The sequence below is a fragment of the Aptenodytes forsteri genome, unplaced genomic scaffold (genome assembly GCF_000699145.1).
Source record: "Aptenodytes forsteri isolate BGI_AS27 unplaced genomic scaffold, ASM69914v1 Scaffold2, whole genome shotgun sequence".
Classification (NCBI taxonomy): Eukaryota; Metazoa; Chordata; class Aves; order Sphenisciformes; family Spheniscidae; genus Aptenodytes; species Aptenodytes forsteri.
The window spans coordinates 1,007,976-1,027,201 of record NW_008795695.1 but is presented as its reverse complement, the minus strand read 5'-3'; the positions used below and the strand labels follow the sequence as shown (position 1 = coordinate 1,027,201).

The window sequence follows — 19,226 nt, the reverse complement described above, 5'->3', positions numbered from 1 at the left end:
ACAGGTTGCCCAGAGAGGTGGTGGATGCCCCATCCCTGGAAACATTCAGGGTCAGGCTGGACGGGGCTCTGAGCAACCTGATCTAGTTGAAGATGTCCCTGCTTATTGCAGGGGGGTTGGACTAGATGACCTTTAAAGGTCCCTTCCAACCCAAACTATTTTATGATTCTATGATTCTATTTATCTGAAAATAATCTTTATTTTGAAAAATAGATGGATAGGAAAGGAAAAAGGAAATCAAGTTTCTGTGTACTATCCACTCAATTTTTCTTTCAGGTGAACTGTATGATCTCCAGTGAACATCAACTTTCCTCGTAATTACGGATTAATTCTCCTTTCCTGTTTTCCTTCAGGAGCTTGTGCAATCGACGAGCATCAGTGTGGTAGTGGGGATTGTATACCATTGCATAACCTTTGTGACAACCTACCTCAGTGTGAAGATGGCTCTGATGAAGCAAAGTGCAGTAAGGTTTCCTTCATACAAAGAGAAGGAATGCATGCATATTTGGTAGGAATTACCTAGGAAAATAGCCACATAACCTCAGCTAGCGTAAACTACTGCAGCTGCATACACAGCAGTATCACGTTGAGTTTGTTAGGGCCAAAAAAACAAAGTCACTTTTCTGAGATAGTGTATGTAAGCTGGTGAAGATCTCTGGAAAAGGTAGGAAGTTCTTCTGTGCTTAAAACTGTGGCTGCTTATAATGGCCTAAAAATTAAATGAAACCTCATCACCTGCTTTCCTTCTGTATCCATTTTGTATTCCCAAATTCTATCAGTTTTGCTGTAATTAATTTGAGTTTCACAGCAGTATAAATTCTGCAGTGTAGGGTAGAGAATAAGAGTCTTCTTGATGGAAGTTCCCAGGTAGTCTTATGGGTGTGAAGCCAAACTGCAGCACGTGGCACGCTCCAGCCTGCCTGGACTCCATCTTGTGGAGGCATTGCCACAGGGTGAAGGGATGGCACAGCTGCAAAAGCAGCATCCATTGCTCATAGTGGATGTGCACGTTCCTACAACAAGGAGACCAACAGCTGCTATTGCTTAGTCCTCTGGTAAAATGGTTCTTTCCAAAATGTAGGTGTACAGTATATGGCTTCATTTCACATAACGTGGAAATAGCATTCTCTAAACAATAATTTAAATGTAAAACTGATGTGAAAATCATGTTGGGCCTAGCACAGAAATTAAATTGCTGTTTCTGACAAAGTGCTGTTCTGACAATCTATTATGGAGCACTAATGGAAGAGTTAAAAGCAGGCTTTTAAGCTCAGTACAACATCATCTTCCTTTGTTTTAAAGAGGACTGCTGGGGATCAGATACATCCTTGGATGTGTGCTGACAGTTCTCATAGATGTCAACGTCTTTTACATGCATGTGTATGCATATATATATTCATATATATGGCATATATAAATATATATACATATATATGTATGTCTGAAGGCATGGATTCACTCTGCGTTAGCGCAGTTAGCTATTTTGTTGCAAACATATTCTTCCTTTAAAATGCCTAGAATAAGATTCACTTCAGCTTCTTCTTAAGCAAAGAGGACTTGAATGTTTTTTTCCAGCCATTGCTAAAGAAGATCTGAATAAGGTAACCATCACCTACATTAACATGATGTACATTTTCCCAAAGATTTATTTTGCCCTAGATTGTCTATTACTTCATAATAAATTACCTCACATTAAGGAAAATTGTTTAAAAAAACCCATTTAATCCAAACATTGGCTAAATCAATCTAAGCCTTAAAATAAAACGAAAATTCAATTAGACATCCTCACATTGAGTCTTTTCAGTGTCCAAAAGTCTTGCTCATTTTCCTGAAACCAATTTAAATTTCTTATCAGAAGTGGCAATTTGAACTAGACAAACTGTCATTTTCAAATACTCCAACTTCTGAAACTTTCCAGGGACTACAAAGAAAAGGCATAGGATACCTTTCCTTTGCAGAATTCTAAAATATATGACATTTGAATTAAGCAGTTGTTGAGCGCTCAATGACTCTCTTAGTCCTTACCAACAATGTATTTGGAGAACATGGATCTGATGAGGAGAAAGGAAAAGGAATTATAGTTCAAGTAGAAGAGAGGAGAGGTGTCAAAAGTAATGTGGAGAAATCTCACATTGCAAACAATTCTGAGACTTTTCAAGACTGCTCAAAAATTTCTCATGACTAAGGTTTACCATTAATTAATCACTGTATATTACTTCTTTCATTCATGCACTCTGGGTGTCAAAGAGACATTCCTAAAAATCTAACTTTTTTTTTTTTTACTATAATGGGTACACTTTACTTTTTTGTGGAAATATTTTGGTGGAAAAAGGTTTTCTGGACAACTAAGATTTTTTTTAAAAAATTATTTTGGCAACCAGTAAATTTCAAGTGCATTGTATGTTTTTCCCTACTTCATGCTGGCAATAACTGTCATCTGCCTGAAATGCAGATGTAGCTCCTGAGACATATATCGGATATATTGACCTTCTTAAACCTCATGGTCCAACTTCCTTAGTCACTATGCCAATAGCATAAGATTTTTCACCAAATACTTAATGAGTTTTTGAATCTTTGTTCTGAGTATTTTGTTTTGGGAAAAGTTTTGATAGAAAGATTGGTTTTCAGGGAGCTTTTATTATTTGTGTGTGTGTTTTTAAACTAAAGCTGCAATGAAAACAGTGAAAATTCTCATAGCAATTGGAACTGGAAAATACAATTTTTCTGTCAGCTCTGGTTTTAACTTTATTTCCAATCAGTGTTACTGAGCATCAGGTAGCTAAAGCTTCACACAGTATCTGGAAGTTACATAATGCTGGCTAAGAAAAAACATCGGTTAGAGTTGATGGAAAAGGTACTGTTTATTGTCTATTTGTGAGACATTTGCAAAATACAGTGTATGAAACTCTCCTGTGGCAGAAGTATAGAAGGAGATAACAATAACATTACCTTCCTGTGGGAACACAACATCCTGGAGATGCTGGGTTTATTACCACTGTAATGTATTTTAACGTTTTTTTGTTCTTTGCTGGCAATAATAAATCTGTTTATATGACATTTCTGTTTGCTTAGGGTGGGGGGGAGGGTGGTCTACCACCTATCTAAAATGCTTCTGTCCATTTTGGTCTACAGTGAGATTGCTTAATGGTTCTTTAAGCACCGAAGGTCTGGTACAGGCCAGAATTGGGAAGACGTGGCACCTGGCATGTGCAGATGATTGGAATGAACAGATTTCGGACAGTATTTGCCAGCGGCTGGGGTTAGGGTGAGTGAAAAATATTCATTGTCCTTGTAACTTGTTTGCAGGTTTGTTGAGTCTGTATATTGGTGTTTTCCTCATCGTTTTACTGGTGTCTTTACCATCCAAAAAAAGGGAAAATGTATTTTTCTGCGGCAAGTGAAGTGCTTGGTGTGCCAAGAAATTTGTAAGTGTTGCAAACCCTTTTTTGATGGCATTCATTACAGGATTGATGATTCTGAATATGGCAGATTAGGCATGAGGATACATATTGGAGAACATTGGGAGACTGATGTGGTGGTATTAGTCTTTTATCACTTTATGTCATCATTTACGTCTTCACTTTTATGAGGATGGCTCAAGGATAAAGCTGGAGCAAACAGCAGCCTTGGCTGTTCTGCTATCATAGTAATGTTCGTTTCAAGTAAATTCAAGATAATCACTTGGGTATTCTGCTATTGGGCTCCCAATACATTTCATACCTATCATTAGACCTGAGCTGTTGGGAGAGGAAACTATTTCTCTTGAGGTATACTTAGAGGGGGGAGGGAGGAGGGAAGTATATGACTGAAAAAATAGATTTGGCTTCAGTCACTGTTCAGCAGAATTTCCAGGGAAAAGGTGGGGAGGGTTGAGTGCAGAAGTAATATATGGTAAAATATATGGCCTAAGTTCTGGCCTTACTTACACTGTATGCAGCTTCACTGCCATCCACTGAATAATAAATAGCTTTCCTACAGTGCTGAGGTTTTTAGGGAATGTCACTCATCCAAGCAATAATCAAATTAAATTCTAAGCTTGCAATTCATAATGTTGGTCTCTGACCAAAGTAGGATGCCTGCAAATGCCCTTCTGATAAATTAATTATAGAAATCACAGTTAGGAGGACTTAGAAAAATATCAAAGTGTTATTTGAAAATACTTTTAATCATTGGATGAATGTGTGCTGGTTTGGGTTTTTTTACTTTTTTTCCTTTGGGTAGGTACTGCATTTACGTAAATATCAGATACCTGCATGCACAAATCCTGATTGTAATTTATGTATGTGGTTATCTCATTTACGCATGCATATAAGAACATACAAACTACGACTAAATGTTCTTCTAGTCAAATACCTTGTCCTTTACAGTGGCCAGTAGCCTTCTTTCTCTGACTCTTTCTCTCCCTCCCTCACCTCCTTTCCCTCTATAACTTCTGGACACTAGGCATTTTGTGGACTATTGGTTTAATTTACATTTTTATATTTGATATGCTTCAGTGAACTTTGTGTTCCATGGTACTTTCTATAACCTTTTAAAAATTACTTAGGTTTTTGTCTCCATAACATTCTGTGGCAATACATTTCAGTTTGTCTCTATAAACTAGTCAGATATACTTGCTAAAAAAATTCCTATTAAGTTTCCTAGTTACTTCTTTTTAATTCTATTTCTCAGTTTATTACATATTCCCATTGTCAAGAAAAAGGATTTTTAAACCTAAGTTGCATGACATTTTCATATCCTGGGTGCTATTGCTGTTACTGATCCTACAGAATAGGATAAAATTCTCACATATACACATATATAGAACTCCTGTAGGCATCACACTATTTCTGCCTTCCATGAATCCCCCTGTAGCAGCATATTTGTTAATAAGTGGCACCATATTTGTTACTAAATGGATGTTTGTAATAACAGGTCTTGAGTAGGCTATAGCTCATGCTCCTATGCAGAATAATTACCTAGAATCATGCTTTATTAGAGAAAGAGGCTAAGGTTCATCTAGGACAATTTACTTTTGTTAATTGCTTATACATTTGCTAGTCTCATTTACTGTTTAATATATGAAAAGGACTGAAATGATAGGAGTCCTGTAGCATATCCTAATTATTTATGTAGCTGGGCTAGAAAGTGCAATGTTCCACGCAGATTCTAATAAATCACACATGTGAATCCTTTTGCCTCCATTTTTCCAATATGTGACTGTTGCATTTGTGATACGTGCCAAAGAGGAAGCAAATCTGGAGGCATGCCTATGTGTTCATCCACAAAATATAGCTTAGGCAAATCATTTAGAAATATTCTTTATAAGTCTGGAGTGCAAGGTGCACAAATTGATGCTCTTGAGAAACCTGAACAAGATCTTCTGCTCAGCTTGCACTTGTAACTGTATGCATCTGACAACACTGTTAAAATCTGAGTATTGTTAGCATCGCTTTTCCTTGAACCAACAAAATCATACATTGAGCTTTTCACCATTCTACTGGTCTGGTGTGAAACATGCTTGTTTCTCTGGGACCAGAGCCAGCTGGGTCTTTACTGAATTGTACCCAGGAATGGGGGTAGACCTTGCAATTTTGCCATACCCAGAAGTCCAACAAGGACTGAGAGTTTAGGACTTGCTCCCAACCCTGCAGTCTATTTTCTTCATGAACTCACAAAATTCTTGAGAAGGAAATGAGTTCATTGGAATACAATGTCTTGTTTGAGATTTCCAGGTCAATTAGGTTTTCATCCTCCCCACTTACGAATGGTCAGTAGCAGCTACATGCCTAGCTCCTTGAGACACCTCAGAAAATCCTGTCTTTGACTGTCAGACCCAGTGTGCTGAGAATGTAACATACGGCCTGAAAGGGGTGGAAATGAACCCCCAAAATTTATGCACAAAAAGTTTTTATTCAGATGGATAAATTAGGATAATAAACAGATAGCATGATCTTATACTGCGGTAGAGCCAATGAGAGTCATGTGCTGGATGTAAGAAAGAACCTGGTTCTCAGTGTGTTCAGGCTGAGTTTGCAGCACTGAGGACCAAAATCCGGACAGTCCTAATAATTTGGCGATAGACTTAATTTCATGTGAGTTGTCACCAAGCAATAATGTGCACGTTGACCTGAAAGCCACAGGAGGAGTCTCAATGATTTTTTTGGATTTGTAGATCCACAGCTTCACTTAGGATCAGACACTGCTAGTAAGCTTGGCTTAAACCCATTGCTTAAGAAGCTTCATTTCAAATCCAGAAAGTATAGAGAGGTTACTTTTATTTATCATTTACAGATTTTAATATAAAAAATTGTGTGCACGCAAGCATTTAGAAAACAGCAGCTCTTCATATGAATCCACAGGCGAACAAAGCTTTTTTATGCCAAAGAAAGTGTTCGCTATTTGTAATTTGCTACTATTCTTGTTTGTTTTCCTAACTGTCAGAAAATCAGCGGATGAAACAGAAACACTGCCCTGTGTCTCAAACACAAATTAAGCAAACTGCAAACATCCCACAGCCTGAGAACTAAACAATGAATTACAGAATGTGTGAACTTATTTTCTTCAAATAAGAAATGTGCTGGGTTTTTTTAAACAGGGAAAAGAATTGTAGCTATCAGACAATTGCACTTCTATCCTTATTCTGAATATTTTTTTCAGCATGGTACTACATCATCTGAATATTTCCCAGCATTTGCTACTGCTTATTGTTACTGAGCACATCTGAGACAGAGTTAGAGACTGAAATCATAGTGATTCATAGAGTATTTAGGTACATGAGGACCAATAATATCTGAGGAATTTACTGCACAGATATGTCTCTACATCTGTGTGTAAGAAACTTCTAAGACTATTCTCTAAGTTTTCTCTAAGTTTTGCCCAGCGAGCGTATTGAATGGAATGAGGGTTACTTAACACCTAGGTTAGCCTCTTAAAGGCCATTTTTGTCACAACCTGCAAGATTTCTAAAAGATCATTTTCATTAACAGAAATTAAAGAGCTGTGACACTGCGTTTCTGGACCTGCAGAACAAACTATATTCTTGTTACTAAATTGAATATTTCCAGGAAAAGTGTATGCTTTCTTATACTTACAGAAATGCTTGACCCTCATCATTTACCACTAAGTTAATTAAAAGAGTAGCAGATTGATTTTTGCGGTCACTCATAAAGCTTAGAGATTCCCAGTTGTGTGTCCTTCAGCGCACTAAAAAACCAAATGAAATTATCAAAGGTTTTCTCAAAAAAAGGCTTAGATGTTATTTCAAAAAGCTGGGGAAGCTTAATAAAGCCCCTGTGGTTACAGAGAAGCTCAGAGAAGTTCCAAACTGTAATCCAGAAATTTCAGCATTTATTAAAAAAAGAAGCAGAAGAGTGGGAAACAGTTTGCTCAGTCTTCGCTGAAAAGGACCAAGAAAGGTGCTGAGGTGAGATGAGAGAGCTTAAAAAGGCTTAGATGTTATTTCAAAAAGCTGGGGAAGCTTAATAAAGCCCCTGTGGTTACAGAGAAGCTCAGAGAAGTTCCAAACTGTAATCCAGAAATTTCAGCATTTATTAAAAAAAGAAGCAGAAGAGTGGGAAACAGTTTGCTCAGTCTTCGCTGAAAAGGACCAAGAAAGGTGCTGAGGTGAGATGAGAGAGCTTCACAAGTATTATGAGGTTGGTGGAAGCTTTGACTTGGAAGGTTTATAGTGTTTGCCCTATTACAGGGTCTGTTACAGTAATCTAGTAAAACACACATGCATTCAATTGAGGTTTCCTGGTATAATGTGCCATGGAAAATGTAAGCCAGTAATATTCATAAACGTACATACGCTAAGCTTTTCCTGGGAGCATGTTCATTTTTTACATTGGTGAAAGCTCCTGCTCACTAACTTTCTCAAGAAACAACTTAGTGACTTTTACACACATTTGCACTTATCGTAGCTCAGTGATCAGACTAGTCTCAGCGAACTTCCTCATTGTAGAATTTGACTCTACCTACCTGGGTTGGCACTTTACTACTCTCCCGGACCGTCTAAAAGGTCAAGTCAGGGGTCTGGGGGAATCTCTGAAGTACGTATTAGTATACTAGTGTTTTATATTAAAAAAAGTCTGTACACTAGGCTGTACATATATCTAGAGACAGAATTAAGCGGGCTTTGTCATTTCCAGGTTGAGAAATGCTGCAGTAATGACTTTTTCAGTAGGGTGGGTCATACAGCTCTCCCAGTGGCACAGCAGGGCTATTGAACACCTCCTTTCTCCTATGCCTAGTCTTACCCTCCATACACAGCAGATTTGCAGGCCAATTCTAGACTTCATGCTTCCCAGGACAATGAGATTTACTGCACTTGAAGAGAAGAGATGGTACTTCCTTGATACACAGGTGCTCCCTGCATATTAAGCCTGCACAAATGGTTTTCTTCTTGCTCCTGAGATACGTGTATGGCTAAAGGGTCAGATGGGAGTAGGCTGTCGCCCCCCAAAAAATTTATGTAGTCTGACCACAGCTATCTTTTTTCCCCATGCTTCCTCAAGAGAAAGCAAATATGTTTCTTGGGTGTATGTTCCAAGCTGGTCATATGCAGTATCAGAAAGTATATGATGCAGAATGGGCTATACAGTAAATCTGGATATGGGTTGTAAACACCAAAACAACTTACCTCACCAATAGTACACAGAATTCTTGGTGTTCAAAAGGCCATCATTACAAAAAAAGTGAGTCGAGGAGTACACCCCACTTCAGAGGAACTATCCTCTTCAATAGCAAACATGACACCCTTGACTTAATCCATAAACAGTTATTTTGATTTCAACAGATCTACGGGGTGAAACTTAACTTCTAAGGAAGGTAGCATTTATTCCATTAGATTCTTCATGATATAAAATATAGTTTCATTTCTTCTCTAGGCACAGAAGTATAGCATCAATGTAATTACCCCCCCTCAAAAAAGCAAAACTGATATTCCAAGGTTCAGCTGCTACTACTATTCCATTTTGCATACTAAGTTTTAGCTCCATATATTTAAGAATTGGTACTGCAAACCCTTCATTGTGGCACAGAAAAGCAGAAGTTGATAATTTACTGCTATTAAAATAATTAATTTCTGTCTCTTTCGATATTATTGTAGCATTAGAAATCTTAGAATAAGATGTGAGAGTGAAAGTACGTGAATCGCATTTTAATCCATGTGAGTTTCAAGCCTCGAAAATCTCCTGATAGTCATTATTTCAGGAAAAAAAATGATGCAGTTTATTCCACCAGCATAATCATTTCCCAAACATTCCTCCACTGGTGGAACAGGATAAATATCTAAAAATATGCATGTGTGTCTTTTCCTTCCAGTGATGCAAATATGTCATCAACTGTATTATTCACTGAGGATGGCCCGTTTGTCAACATCACCAAAGCAGCTAACCACAGCCTAATATTTACAAAAAGGTGGGTAGAGTGAGGTTTCTTCCTCATACAAAGGATAACTTAAAGTATGGTGGTGATGATTTATACACTAATTTCTAGCTCAAGTTTATCTGAGAGGTAACATGATTCTGTATAAGGTCTGGACAATAAACATATCTAGGTTTTATTCTCTGTCTGTTGCTGAATCCTGTGTAACATTGGGCAACTCACTCTTCCCCCTTCCATTCTTGTCCACCTATTGTAAATTTAAAAGGAGAGAGATGCTTGTTACTTTTTTAGCTAACATTCAGTACAATCTTAAGAGAAGTCTTTATACATTTACTGTGGAAACAATAAATACTGCTATTTCACAAAACTATCTAGAAAACTCTAAATTATGAATATGGACTATAGTAGAAGACTTAAAATGAAGTGGCATTCACCCATGGTTATATAGTAGTTATCACACTAGGTTCTCTCTGTAATCAGTAGAGAAAAATAAGTACTCCAAATTGTAATCCATCAAGGCATCTCTTGAAATATGATGAGTCGCACTCCATAATCCATTGACTTTATTGATACAGATTTAGGACTAAGTGTCCTAAAGATAGATACAGACAGGTATCTACATTTAGACAAGTAAGTCCCACTCAAAAATGACTTCTGGATTTGTCTCCACATTTAGAAGTGAATCATTAGATGAGATGATCCTCGGAATACATTTGATTATATTCTAATCTCTCTCAGTCTAAATAACAGCTGAAGTGATTCTGAAGGGTCCTACAAACTGGTAGAGTTTCTTGTAGATTAAACAAAAATGTAGCGTTAGCCCAGGATTATATTCTCAGGAAATTCTGGGATTTAGAGTACTCCTCCAAAAGGAGAAAGGCTTGCCATCATCAAATAGAAAAAAATATATAATGACTTCAATTACTGGCTTTCTGCTTATAAGAGGGCTTATTATACACATTTTCCTGGAATCCTACCAAAAGCACTGAGGCAGAAAATTACTGTCTAATTGCTAAAATGCTGAAACCATGTTGAGGATGGCAAGAGTCCATGTTCTTTCAGGTTTCCTTTATAAACATACCACATAGTAACAAAGCAGGAGAGAATTCTTAACTTGCTATGCTGTATTTTATCTACAGTTTAAAAAAAAAATTTAAAAAGATACATTTTATGTTCTAATTATATTCTGTTAATCCCAAACATTTATCATTTTCATTGGTGGTGAAAGTATCTTAAACTAATGGAGTATCATTGCAAGCTATTTTTCTTTTTTTCTTGAGTGGATGCAGCACTGTCACGTTGCCAGCAATGCAAACCAGCATTGCCACAAGAGATCTTAAACAGCATTAATGATTTAAAGATGTCTTCTGTTAGTATCTATTAAACACTAAAAAGTGATTAATGAAGGAGGAAATGGAATAAGTTCATTCATCTTAGTTGTATTTCTGTTGCAGAAATAGATATCTTCTACCATGTTTCATCTGGGCAGCTGATAGGAATCATTTTACAGGGTGACACCATTACAGATTCGCACACTTTTTTCGTATATATAATGAATGATAGAAAGATCACACAGATTTGATAATTAAAAAAAACAAATTCATTAACTGGTAATCAAATTATAAAATGTATTTCTCACATCATCTTTGGTCTTTATTCAAGTGTGACTACCATTGAAGCAAAGGAGGGCACATACAATAGGACTTGAAAGCTGTGGTGGCAGAGACAGCAAAACTGTTCTCTGATGCCCTTAGGTAACATATTTCTTGGCAGCATAGCTTTGTAACAGGGCAAAATCCTGCCTTGAAGATATATGTGACCAGATTCCACAGGCACAATTGCTTTTGCCAGTCCTAAGTGAAGATCATACTCACAGATGTCCCAACTACTCCAGATTTCTGCCCGGCATGCTGCTTCATAGACGACACTCAGACAGGCACATAGGATGGGTATTCAGCACATGCAATGCCTCTGTTGCCTTTTGGACTCTCCTGTGCTGACCCAGAGGCAGCTGAGGACTGGTGAATTGAAGTGCAGGCAAGGAAGTTGTTTTCATACTATGAGATAGCTTCAGAAAGAAGAAAAAGCAGAGGTCCATGAAGTAGTTTCTACTAAAGCAATCCGTAGGTACTGGTGGTGGGACAAAGACCCTTGTTACATGCGACTCCCTGCTTCAATGTAAAAAAAAAAAGGACAAATGTGACATGTTGGATGTTAGTTTGGCTAGTTTATGCATCTACCTTGGAGAAAGCGTAGGACCAGATAAGGGAGCTAATATACAGTACCACTGACCACCCTTTTAAAGCCTATGGAGGGAACTTGGTCAAGAATATTTAGTTGCTATGAAGTTTATGCAGAAGATGCTATCGGTTTCCTGTGGGTTTATGCATTTCTGGTTGTCCTCCTTAATGTTTGTCTTACTACCAAGGGATACCCTTATGAAGTCAATACAGATTTGAATAAAAATTACAGAATTTGGTTTCCACTTTTTGAATTACAGCTTCAAAGTTATGCATCTATGTTGAAGTGGAAAATGGCTATGTGAGACTATTCAGGGCTGGAAGCATATCTCATTCTTACCCCCTCTGTAGGGAAGATTTCACTGGGGAGGTGGAGGTGGTTACATTCCCACTTGCCCTTCTTGCACCACTGTGCCATTCCGAAAATGCTGGGTCACGTCATGCATTATTTCCCTCACAACAGATACCAAATTTTAGAGCAAACATAGGGAGGGATACATAGTACCATATCACATTTAAAGTATCCTTCCCTTTTTCTATTTAAAAATGATGTGGAAATGCATACTGTAAACTAGCCACTGGCAGACATTTTTTTTTCCCTCTGATACATTTCTGTGTGTATCAGATTTAAATTGCTAGCACACACACTGTCCCAAGTGTTCAGATTCATTACAAGCTATGAAGATAATCGTAAAACCTCTGGGTATCAGAAACGCTTGAGTAGTTTTGATCTGTGGTCTTGTGCCCTTCAGACTCTGGCTTTATATCTCTGCTAAATAATTTCTAACCCTGTATATGCAGCTATATATTTTACAGTGCATTATAATCTTAGTAAAAAGGTACAGTGATATCAAACTAACCTCTCAAATTCTTTGGTCACACTGATCTCTAGTGGTAAGGTGTTGAAAACATCTCAAAAGGTAGAAAAAATACTATGCGCAGTTACAATTTTATTGAGAATCTGTCACAGACAGATGACTCATTTCCCTAAAACACAAGGGGAGACTACTTTTATTTCCATACCATACACCAATGAAGTGTCCATTGAAGAGGAATACGTACATTTAATATTATATATAATACAATGTTGTATATTTATAATTAAAATGTAGGACAAAATATTGTATTTAACAGTTTGATACTGATAAACTAATGTACTTATATATAAGTATATATATGCTTATATACATTTTTTATATATGTATGTGTGTATGTATGTATATTTGACAGTCATTTAGTGTTACCTGGTGTGCAGATACTTGTGATTTAATTGCACTTTCATTCTAGAGAACACTGTTTGAACAACCTGGTGGTTCATCTGCAATGTAACATTAAACGTAAGTACACATACCCTGGGAATATTTCACACAGAAATCAAATTGTTCAGTCCATAAAGCCTAATGTTTATAGTTTGAATTGAAAGGTTAGGGAATGGACTATAAAAACTATACTCATAATGATATAAACACAGGAAAATTTACGGTCTTCACTTGTTTTCAGAGTTAAGTATACACTAGGGATGGGTCTATACTGAAAACACATATATAAAAAAATCCAGAAGTTGTGAGGAAAGAACACATCTAAATCCAAGTTATAAAGTTGCATCTTGATTTCAGCTATAAAACACCAAAATTTTTTCCACAGTAATAGTATTTTTGAATAGCAGTTCAGACACTACAAAGCCTATTTTTCCAAGAATATTAGCTAGTCTAATAAAACATGCTATATCCCCCTAAAAATCTACAATTTGTTTTGTTTTGGTTTGGTTTGGGTTTTTTTAGCTTGTGGAAAACACCTGGTGACTCAGAACAATGGAACAAGGATTGTAGGTGGAAGTGATGCCAGAAGAGAGGCTTGGCCTTGGATAGTTTCACTCCATTTTAATTCCAGACCTGTTTGTGGAGCTTCCCTTGTCAGTGATGAATGGCTGGTGACAGCAGCACACTGTGTATATGGGTAATGTTCATTGCACTCAGAAGCCAACACATTCTGATACTCCCACAACATGCAAGTATCCAAGTGGTGGATAGTTGTCAGTAAAGCTGGGTTGAAGTATGACCTGAGCCATTGATCAGTCCTGCATAGAGCAAAACACACTTTCAAAGGCTCATACTGAAATCACTGGGGAGTGGCACTTTTTAGAGCGTTTCTAGATGTTTACTTTAGAATGAAATTAATATAAATTCACAAGTGCCTCTTTCTCTCCACTGACTCCAGGGCATCCTTCCAACGAGCTGAGATGGCCATATGGCATCCATGCCATGTCTTTTCTTTTTGATTTTAATGATGATGAAACACTTGGTTTATGTGCAGGTTCACTAAGGAGGCATCAGATTATGAATAATTTGTGACACTGATATAAAAAATTAACAACTAGCTCACTGTTTAATTACTGTGTTTTGAATCACTTGTAGGCTCAGCGAAAGGCTCCTTTACTTTCTGGTAAACCCTCAGTCCTTACTTTAAAGCAGAAAATCATGGAGACTAAGCAGCATTTTCTGAACAATGAAGAATTGCACTTTAAATAGATGGTATTAATACTAAGCATTTGCACTTAACCCGTAATTAATGTGGGCCTCCATTAATTAGTTGAATCTCTGCCAGTGGTATAAAGGATGACATCATACCTCATAAAGGTAAACTCAGTGTTGCCTGTTCCTCCTGTATATTACCATAGATTGATCAAGATTTACTGTGCATCACTGGAATGAATCTTGATTTATGTGCATTGATTAGGCAATATTGGATATCCTCTAGATGATGTTATTTGTACCATTCAAAGAAGTGATGCATATTTAAATACTTTCTAGGGTTCGCTTCCATAACATCTATAATAAAAACAAGTGCTGTAGAAGACACCTAGAAATTGGAATGGCAAAAAAAGAAACATTAATCTTCAAAGTGACAGTAGAGCTTTCATTACAGTAGGGTAAGGCAGTGGCAACTATGCCAATGCTGCCTCATTGCACGACAGGAGCTATATTCCACACAAAGACACACTGAAATAAAAAGGATCAAGCCCTCTTAGTTTTCACACAATAAATCCACACCTGTCATGGTATTTCCTTTTCACTTAAATCACCTTTCTATTTTCACTTAAATCTCATTTCATCATCTTGACTTTGCTGGAATTTTCCTAAGTGGGAGCTTGCAATTTCACACCTTAATTCTGAACATTTAACTTAAACACTCCTAATTTAGAACAAGATAACCTCTTGATGTCAAACCGTAAGATCAGCAGAAACCAATTCAGTACAACAATCAGGCTGAAAACATATTTTTGAAACTGGTTGATTAAAAAATAGCAAATAATTGAGTTCTCTAACTTAAATACAGCCTCAAACCAGCATGTGTAGCTCAGCAAAAAATGCAGATTATGTCATATTTTGTCTTAGCATATCTTTTTTATTTAGATTAAAAAATTAAAGACCAATTTTCTGAGTCTATGAGCTGCAGCATTTCCAATGACACTTTAGACCTACTATTCTTTAGATATTCCATGATAATTTTCTAACTGGGACCGATATTAATTGCCTGGTGGGCAGTCAGCAGTATTCTTCACAGTCTTTAAAAAGCCATAGTAATTTAGTTAATGTATTTTCCTCCTCTGCACTACTGTGATTAATTCTTTATAAATAATGCATTGTAAGGTTAAAATACAAAATCAACCACATATTTATACGGTGTGGATGCTTAAGACAGTATTAGTATCACAAAATTATAAGCACATGTGCTACATTCTATTTATTTTGACAAAATGTGCAAATGCTATGAATTACCATGAGGTTAAAGATTCGCATTTTACCTAACATTTTTCAAAACTTCCATTAATCATTCATAATTGTGAATATTCCTTGCAACTTCTAGGAGGCAACTAAAACCATCTCAATGGAAAGCAGTTCTTGGCTTGTATGACCAATCAGATACGACACAGCCTTCAACAGTAGTTCGAAACATCGATCAAATAGTTATAAATCCTCATTACATGAAGCGTACAAAAGATAGTGATATTGCTGTCGTGCACCTTCAATACAAAGTGCGATACACAGGTGAGTTGTTATTTTTCCTATAAAACAGATTTACTCTATTATGCAAAACTCTAAGTGCTATATGTGCTAAGCATATGCGGGTGATGGGGTGGCTGTACATTTTTTACAACCTAATCATTCTGGAGTCAGTCCAGTACTTCCTGGACACCTTGCCCAAAAAGTGGGTTTGAATTAATGAACATTTTCTTATGTGACTTCATAAAAACCTGAATACAGGGAAGAGGTTGAAATTGATTGCTTGTTTCTCATTCACAGATTGCATACAACCTATCTGCTTACCGGAAAAAGATCAACAGTTTTTACCGGGAATTAACTGCTCCATTGCTGGCTGGGGTAGTATTATGAACGAAGGTGGGTCATCTGCTTGGAAAACTATGACAGGCATGAAGCCATGAGGGAAAGCTCGCTCCTGATTCCACAGGGGTTGCTAAGGCCGAATAGTTTAGAGAGGTACTCCTCCATATGAAAATTTGGGAACTATCCCCCTCCACTGTTCCTCCTCTAAAGCAAAGTAATAGAGTTATAACATATTTATTAGAAAAAATATACATATGTAAGATCATTAAATTATGAAAAACCTTATGCATCCCCTTAGAAGTTATGATGACTGCTTTTCTTAGTATGAAATACGTACATTCTATTTCCAGATATTGGGTGGGGGAGGAGGAGGATTAGTCTTCCTGACAATGTGCAAATGATTTTCCCCAGAAGTCAAGCATACTGACTGTAGTGTGAAATGACTGTTCTGTTTGTATATCACGTGCTCCAGATTTGGAGTCTTTGTGAACTAATAAACATACCATTTCACTTCCACAGTTGCTTGTACGCATTTGCTTCTACATTTTCAGAATAAAATTGCTTTTAAAATTTTGGGTAGGAATTAGTAACAGAATTTTTTATACAAACTTGAAATAGTCAGTCGAAGTTACACAATGAATAGTGAGGAAACACTGGACAATCCAAGCTCCAAAGCCCTTAATTATCCCTTAGATCTCCCCACAGTGAGTTCACAGTCATTGATTTTAGTAATCTTGATTTAATTATAACCAAATTCAGTCCCCTTACACAAATGAAAGACAGGATTCAGTTAATGAGCACCGTTTAATCAGTGACTGTGTTAGAGGGGTATAAGCCTGAACAATACAGCGGTGAGGCAGGGCTTCCTGCTGCACCGTAGCGTGCCCAGCATGCTGGAACAGGAACAAAACCATCGGTGTTCCAGGCGGGATGTACGTAGTTATTACAGCAGGTAAACATACTTTGTATTTTCATCAGGTCCCACTTCAGATATATTGCAAGAAGCAGAGGTCCCTCTCCTTTCAAATGAAAAATGCCAACGACAGATGCCAGAATATAGTATTACTGAGAATATGATCTGTGCGGGATATGACATAGGAGGAGTAGATTCCTGTCAGGTAAGTACAAGCAACTCATTTCCACTGCTAGCATACACATCTAATTACTGAATAAAATGCTCCCTGATGCTCCAATCATTAAAACCAGGACAATCACTGTCCATGAATGTAATTTCTACTCACAGTATTTTGCCCATTTAATACTTTATCAGGATACAAGTTGAAAATATAAAAACCTATTTTGTATCATATTGACATAAACAACTATGGAGGGAGATAAATATGAGGACTGGAAATTTTCTGCACTAAGCTTTGAATAATTACTGCTGAGTAATTCCATGAAGGAAAGAGGGACTTGCTTAGGGAAAAGCAGAGTACAGAGAAATAAATACCAAATAGACTGAAGTCTCAGAAATGCTTCATGTAGGGAAAGAGAGAGACCAATGATGCTTTTCCCCAGAATCTGTAGACTCTGGAGTAAGTGGATGCCACAGTATTTTGGAGAGGCTGCCTTTCTGCATTGATCTCATATACTTCTTCTTGGGGATCTAGTTTTTATCCATTCCAGCTCTGCTTATGACATACTGCTTCTCTTTGAGGACGTAGTCAGAGTTGGCTGTCACATAATTTTTCTTTCAGCAATATGGAGACTATGGCATGGAGACTGGCAGGTTCTCAAGTCTGATGAGGAGCACTCTCACGTAATCACTCTTGCCTTGCCCTCACAACCTAAGCCTTCATCAGGTGCAGTGACTTTGGCTAGTTTAGTCTAGAAGGAGGAGTGTATGCAAGTCTAATTTCACTTGCCACCCCTTCAGCCTCTGTGACTTTCCATTTTCCTTTTTGCCTTCTGAACCCCATACTGAAAAAAAGCAGTGTAGCACCATAGTCTGATACAGAGTACAAGTGACCAGTGTTGTGATCAATGACCATTCAACCATGAGCAAAGACGAACAAGTGAGTCCTAATAGTGCTTCAGCCTTTAGGCTGCCGTCACAGCCTTTGAACTTTTGCGGATGCCCTAGAGTTATGGAGGCCGAGTCCTTGCAGAACTCTCCCATAAAGCTCCATTGACAGGGCGTGAGAAGACAAAAATAATACTGGTTCAACTAACTCAATAGACAAAGAAAAATAGTAATTGTTTTCTTTCTCATCAAAACAAGACACTCGTGGCTGACTCACCCGTCAGGCAGGCTGTGGGATGAATCAAATTTGGTCTCCCACACTCTATTGCAATGCTACATCTGCTAAACTATTGAGAAGGAAGTGTGAGAAAAGGACACCTCCTCTTCCGGCCATCTTGCCATCTTTTTCCCTAAATTTGAAATTGCAGAAACTCTGGGGTGACTGAAAACAGAACTGCATTTTTGCTGAATAGATTCAACTAAAAAATAATCCTACACATTTACCCAGGCTTTCTGAAAGATGAGGGGAAAGTAGAAGTAATAAGCAAAAAAAATCATTTGAAACCCAGTCCTGTATTGAAAGACTGATAAGAGCTTAAGATCACATCCTTTAAAAAAAAAAAGAAAAAAAGGAAATGGATTATCTCAAGAATTTTTCCGCATGGAACAATTCATATTGATCTCACTTCTGGTGCCCAAGACATATAGGGATACAGTGTCTATGATTAAGGATCAACACAAACAAAATATCATAAACAGGCTCTGCTTCAGAGTTGACACTGTTGACTTTTAACTTTCGAATTTCATATTGCAGGGAGATTCAGGTGGCCCCCTGACATTTGAGGATGGTAACAAGTGGTTTTTGGTTGGTGTAACATCATTTGGCTATGAGTGTGCACTTCCCAAACGACCAGGAGTGTATGTTCGAGTCACCATGTTTGTGGACTGGATCAGAAACATCATCTATTAGATTGAAATTTTTTAATGACAGAAATAGAATTTAAAAGTAAGCTTTGAAAGTAAGCCATTGTATAATGATGTAAACCATACTGGCATCCAGGCTCACAGCTAGAGAAACTGAAAATATATTTAAATTTTGGGGAGGAAAATATTAATGAGAACTCCATTACCAATTGAGAGTAATATTTCAAAATAGGTTCTGTGGTTTTGTCAATAAATAGTTTCATCATTTTACTTTTTCTTTTATATGAGACCATGGGGAAACAGTATCTTCGAACACCAGTGCATTAAATGGATAGTGGAGGGCTTTACAAACCATAGGCAGTAAAAAAAAAAAAAGTTTGTAAA

General features: G+C 37.2%; 1 protein-coding gene across 1 annotated transcript in view; it reads left to right on the top strand.

Moving 5' to 3' along the window:
- The window catches only part of TMPRSS15 (transmembrane protease, serine 15), a 59,108-nt gene extending 40,220 nt beyond the window's left edge, over positions 1-18,888 (top strand). The window contains exons 20-28 of the mRNA XM_019473033.1: positions 354-464; positions 3,133-3,265; positions 9,307-9,402; positions 12,897-12,946; positions 13,391-13,565; positions 15,477-15,658; positions 15,914-16,009; positions 16,934-17,073; positions 18,733-18,888. Of these exons, the coding sequence (XP_019328578.1) occupies positions 354-464; positions 3,133-3,265; positions 9,307-9,402; positions 12,897-12,946; positions 13,391-13,565; positions 15,477-15,658; positions 15,914-16,009; positions 16,934-17,073; positions 18,733-18,888 (1,139 nt within the window). The remainder of the gene's footprint in view (positions 1-353; positions 465-3,132; positions 3,266-9,306; positions 9,403-12,896; positions 12,947-13,390; positions 13,566-15,476; positions 15,659-15,913; positions 16,010-16,933; positions 17,074-18,732) is intronic.
- The last annotated feature ends 338 nt before the right edge of the window (positions 18,889-19,226 follow it).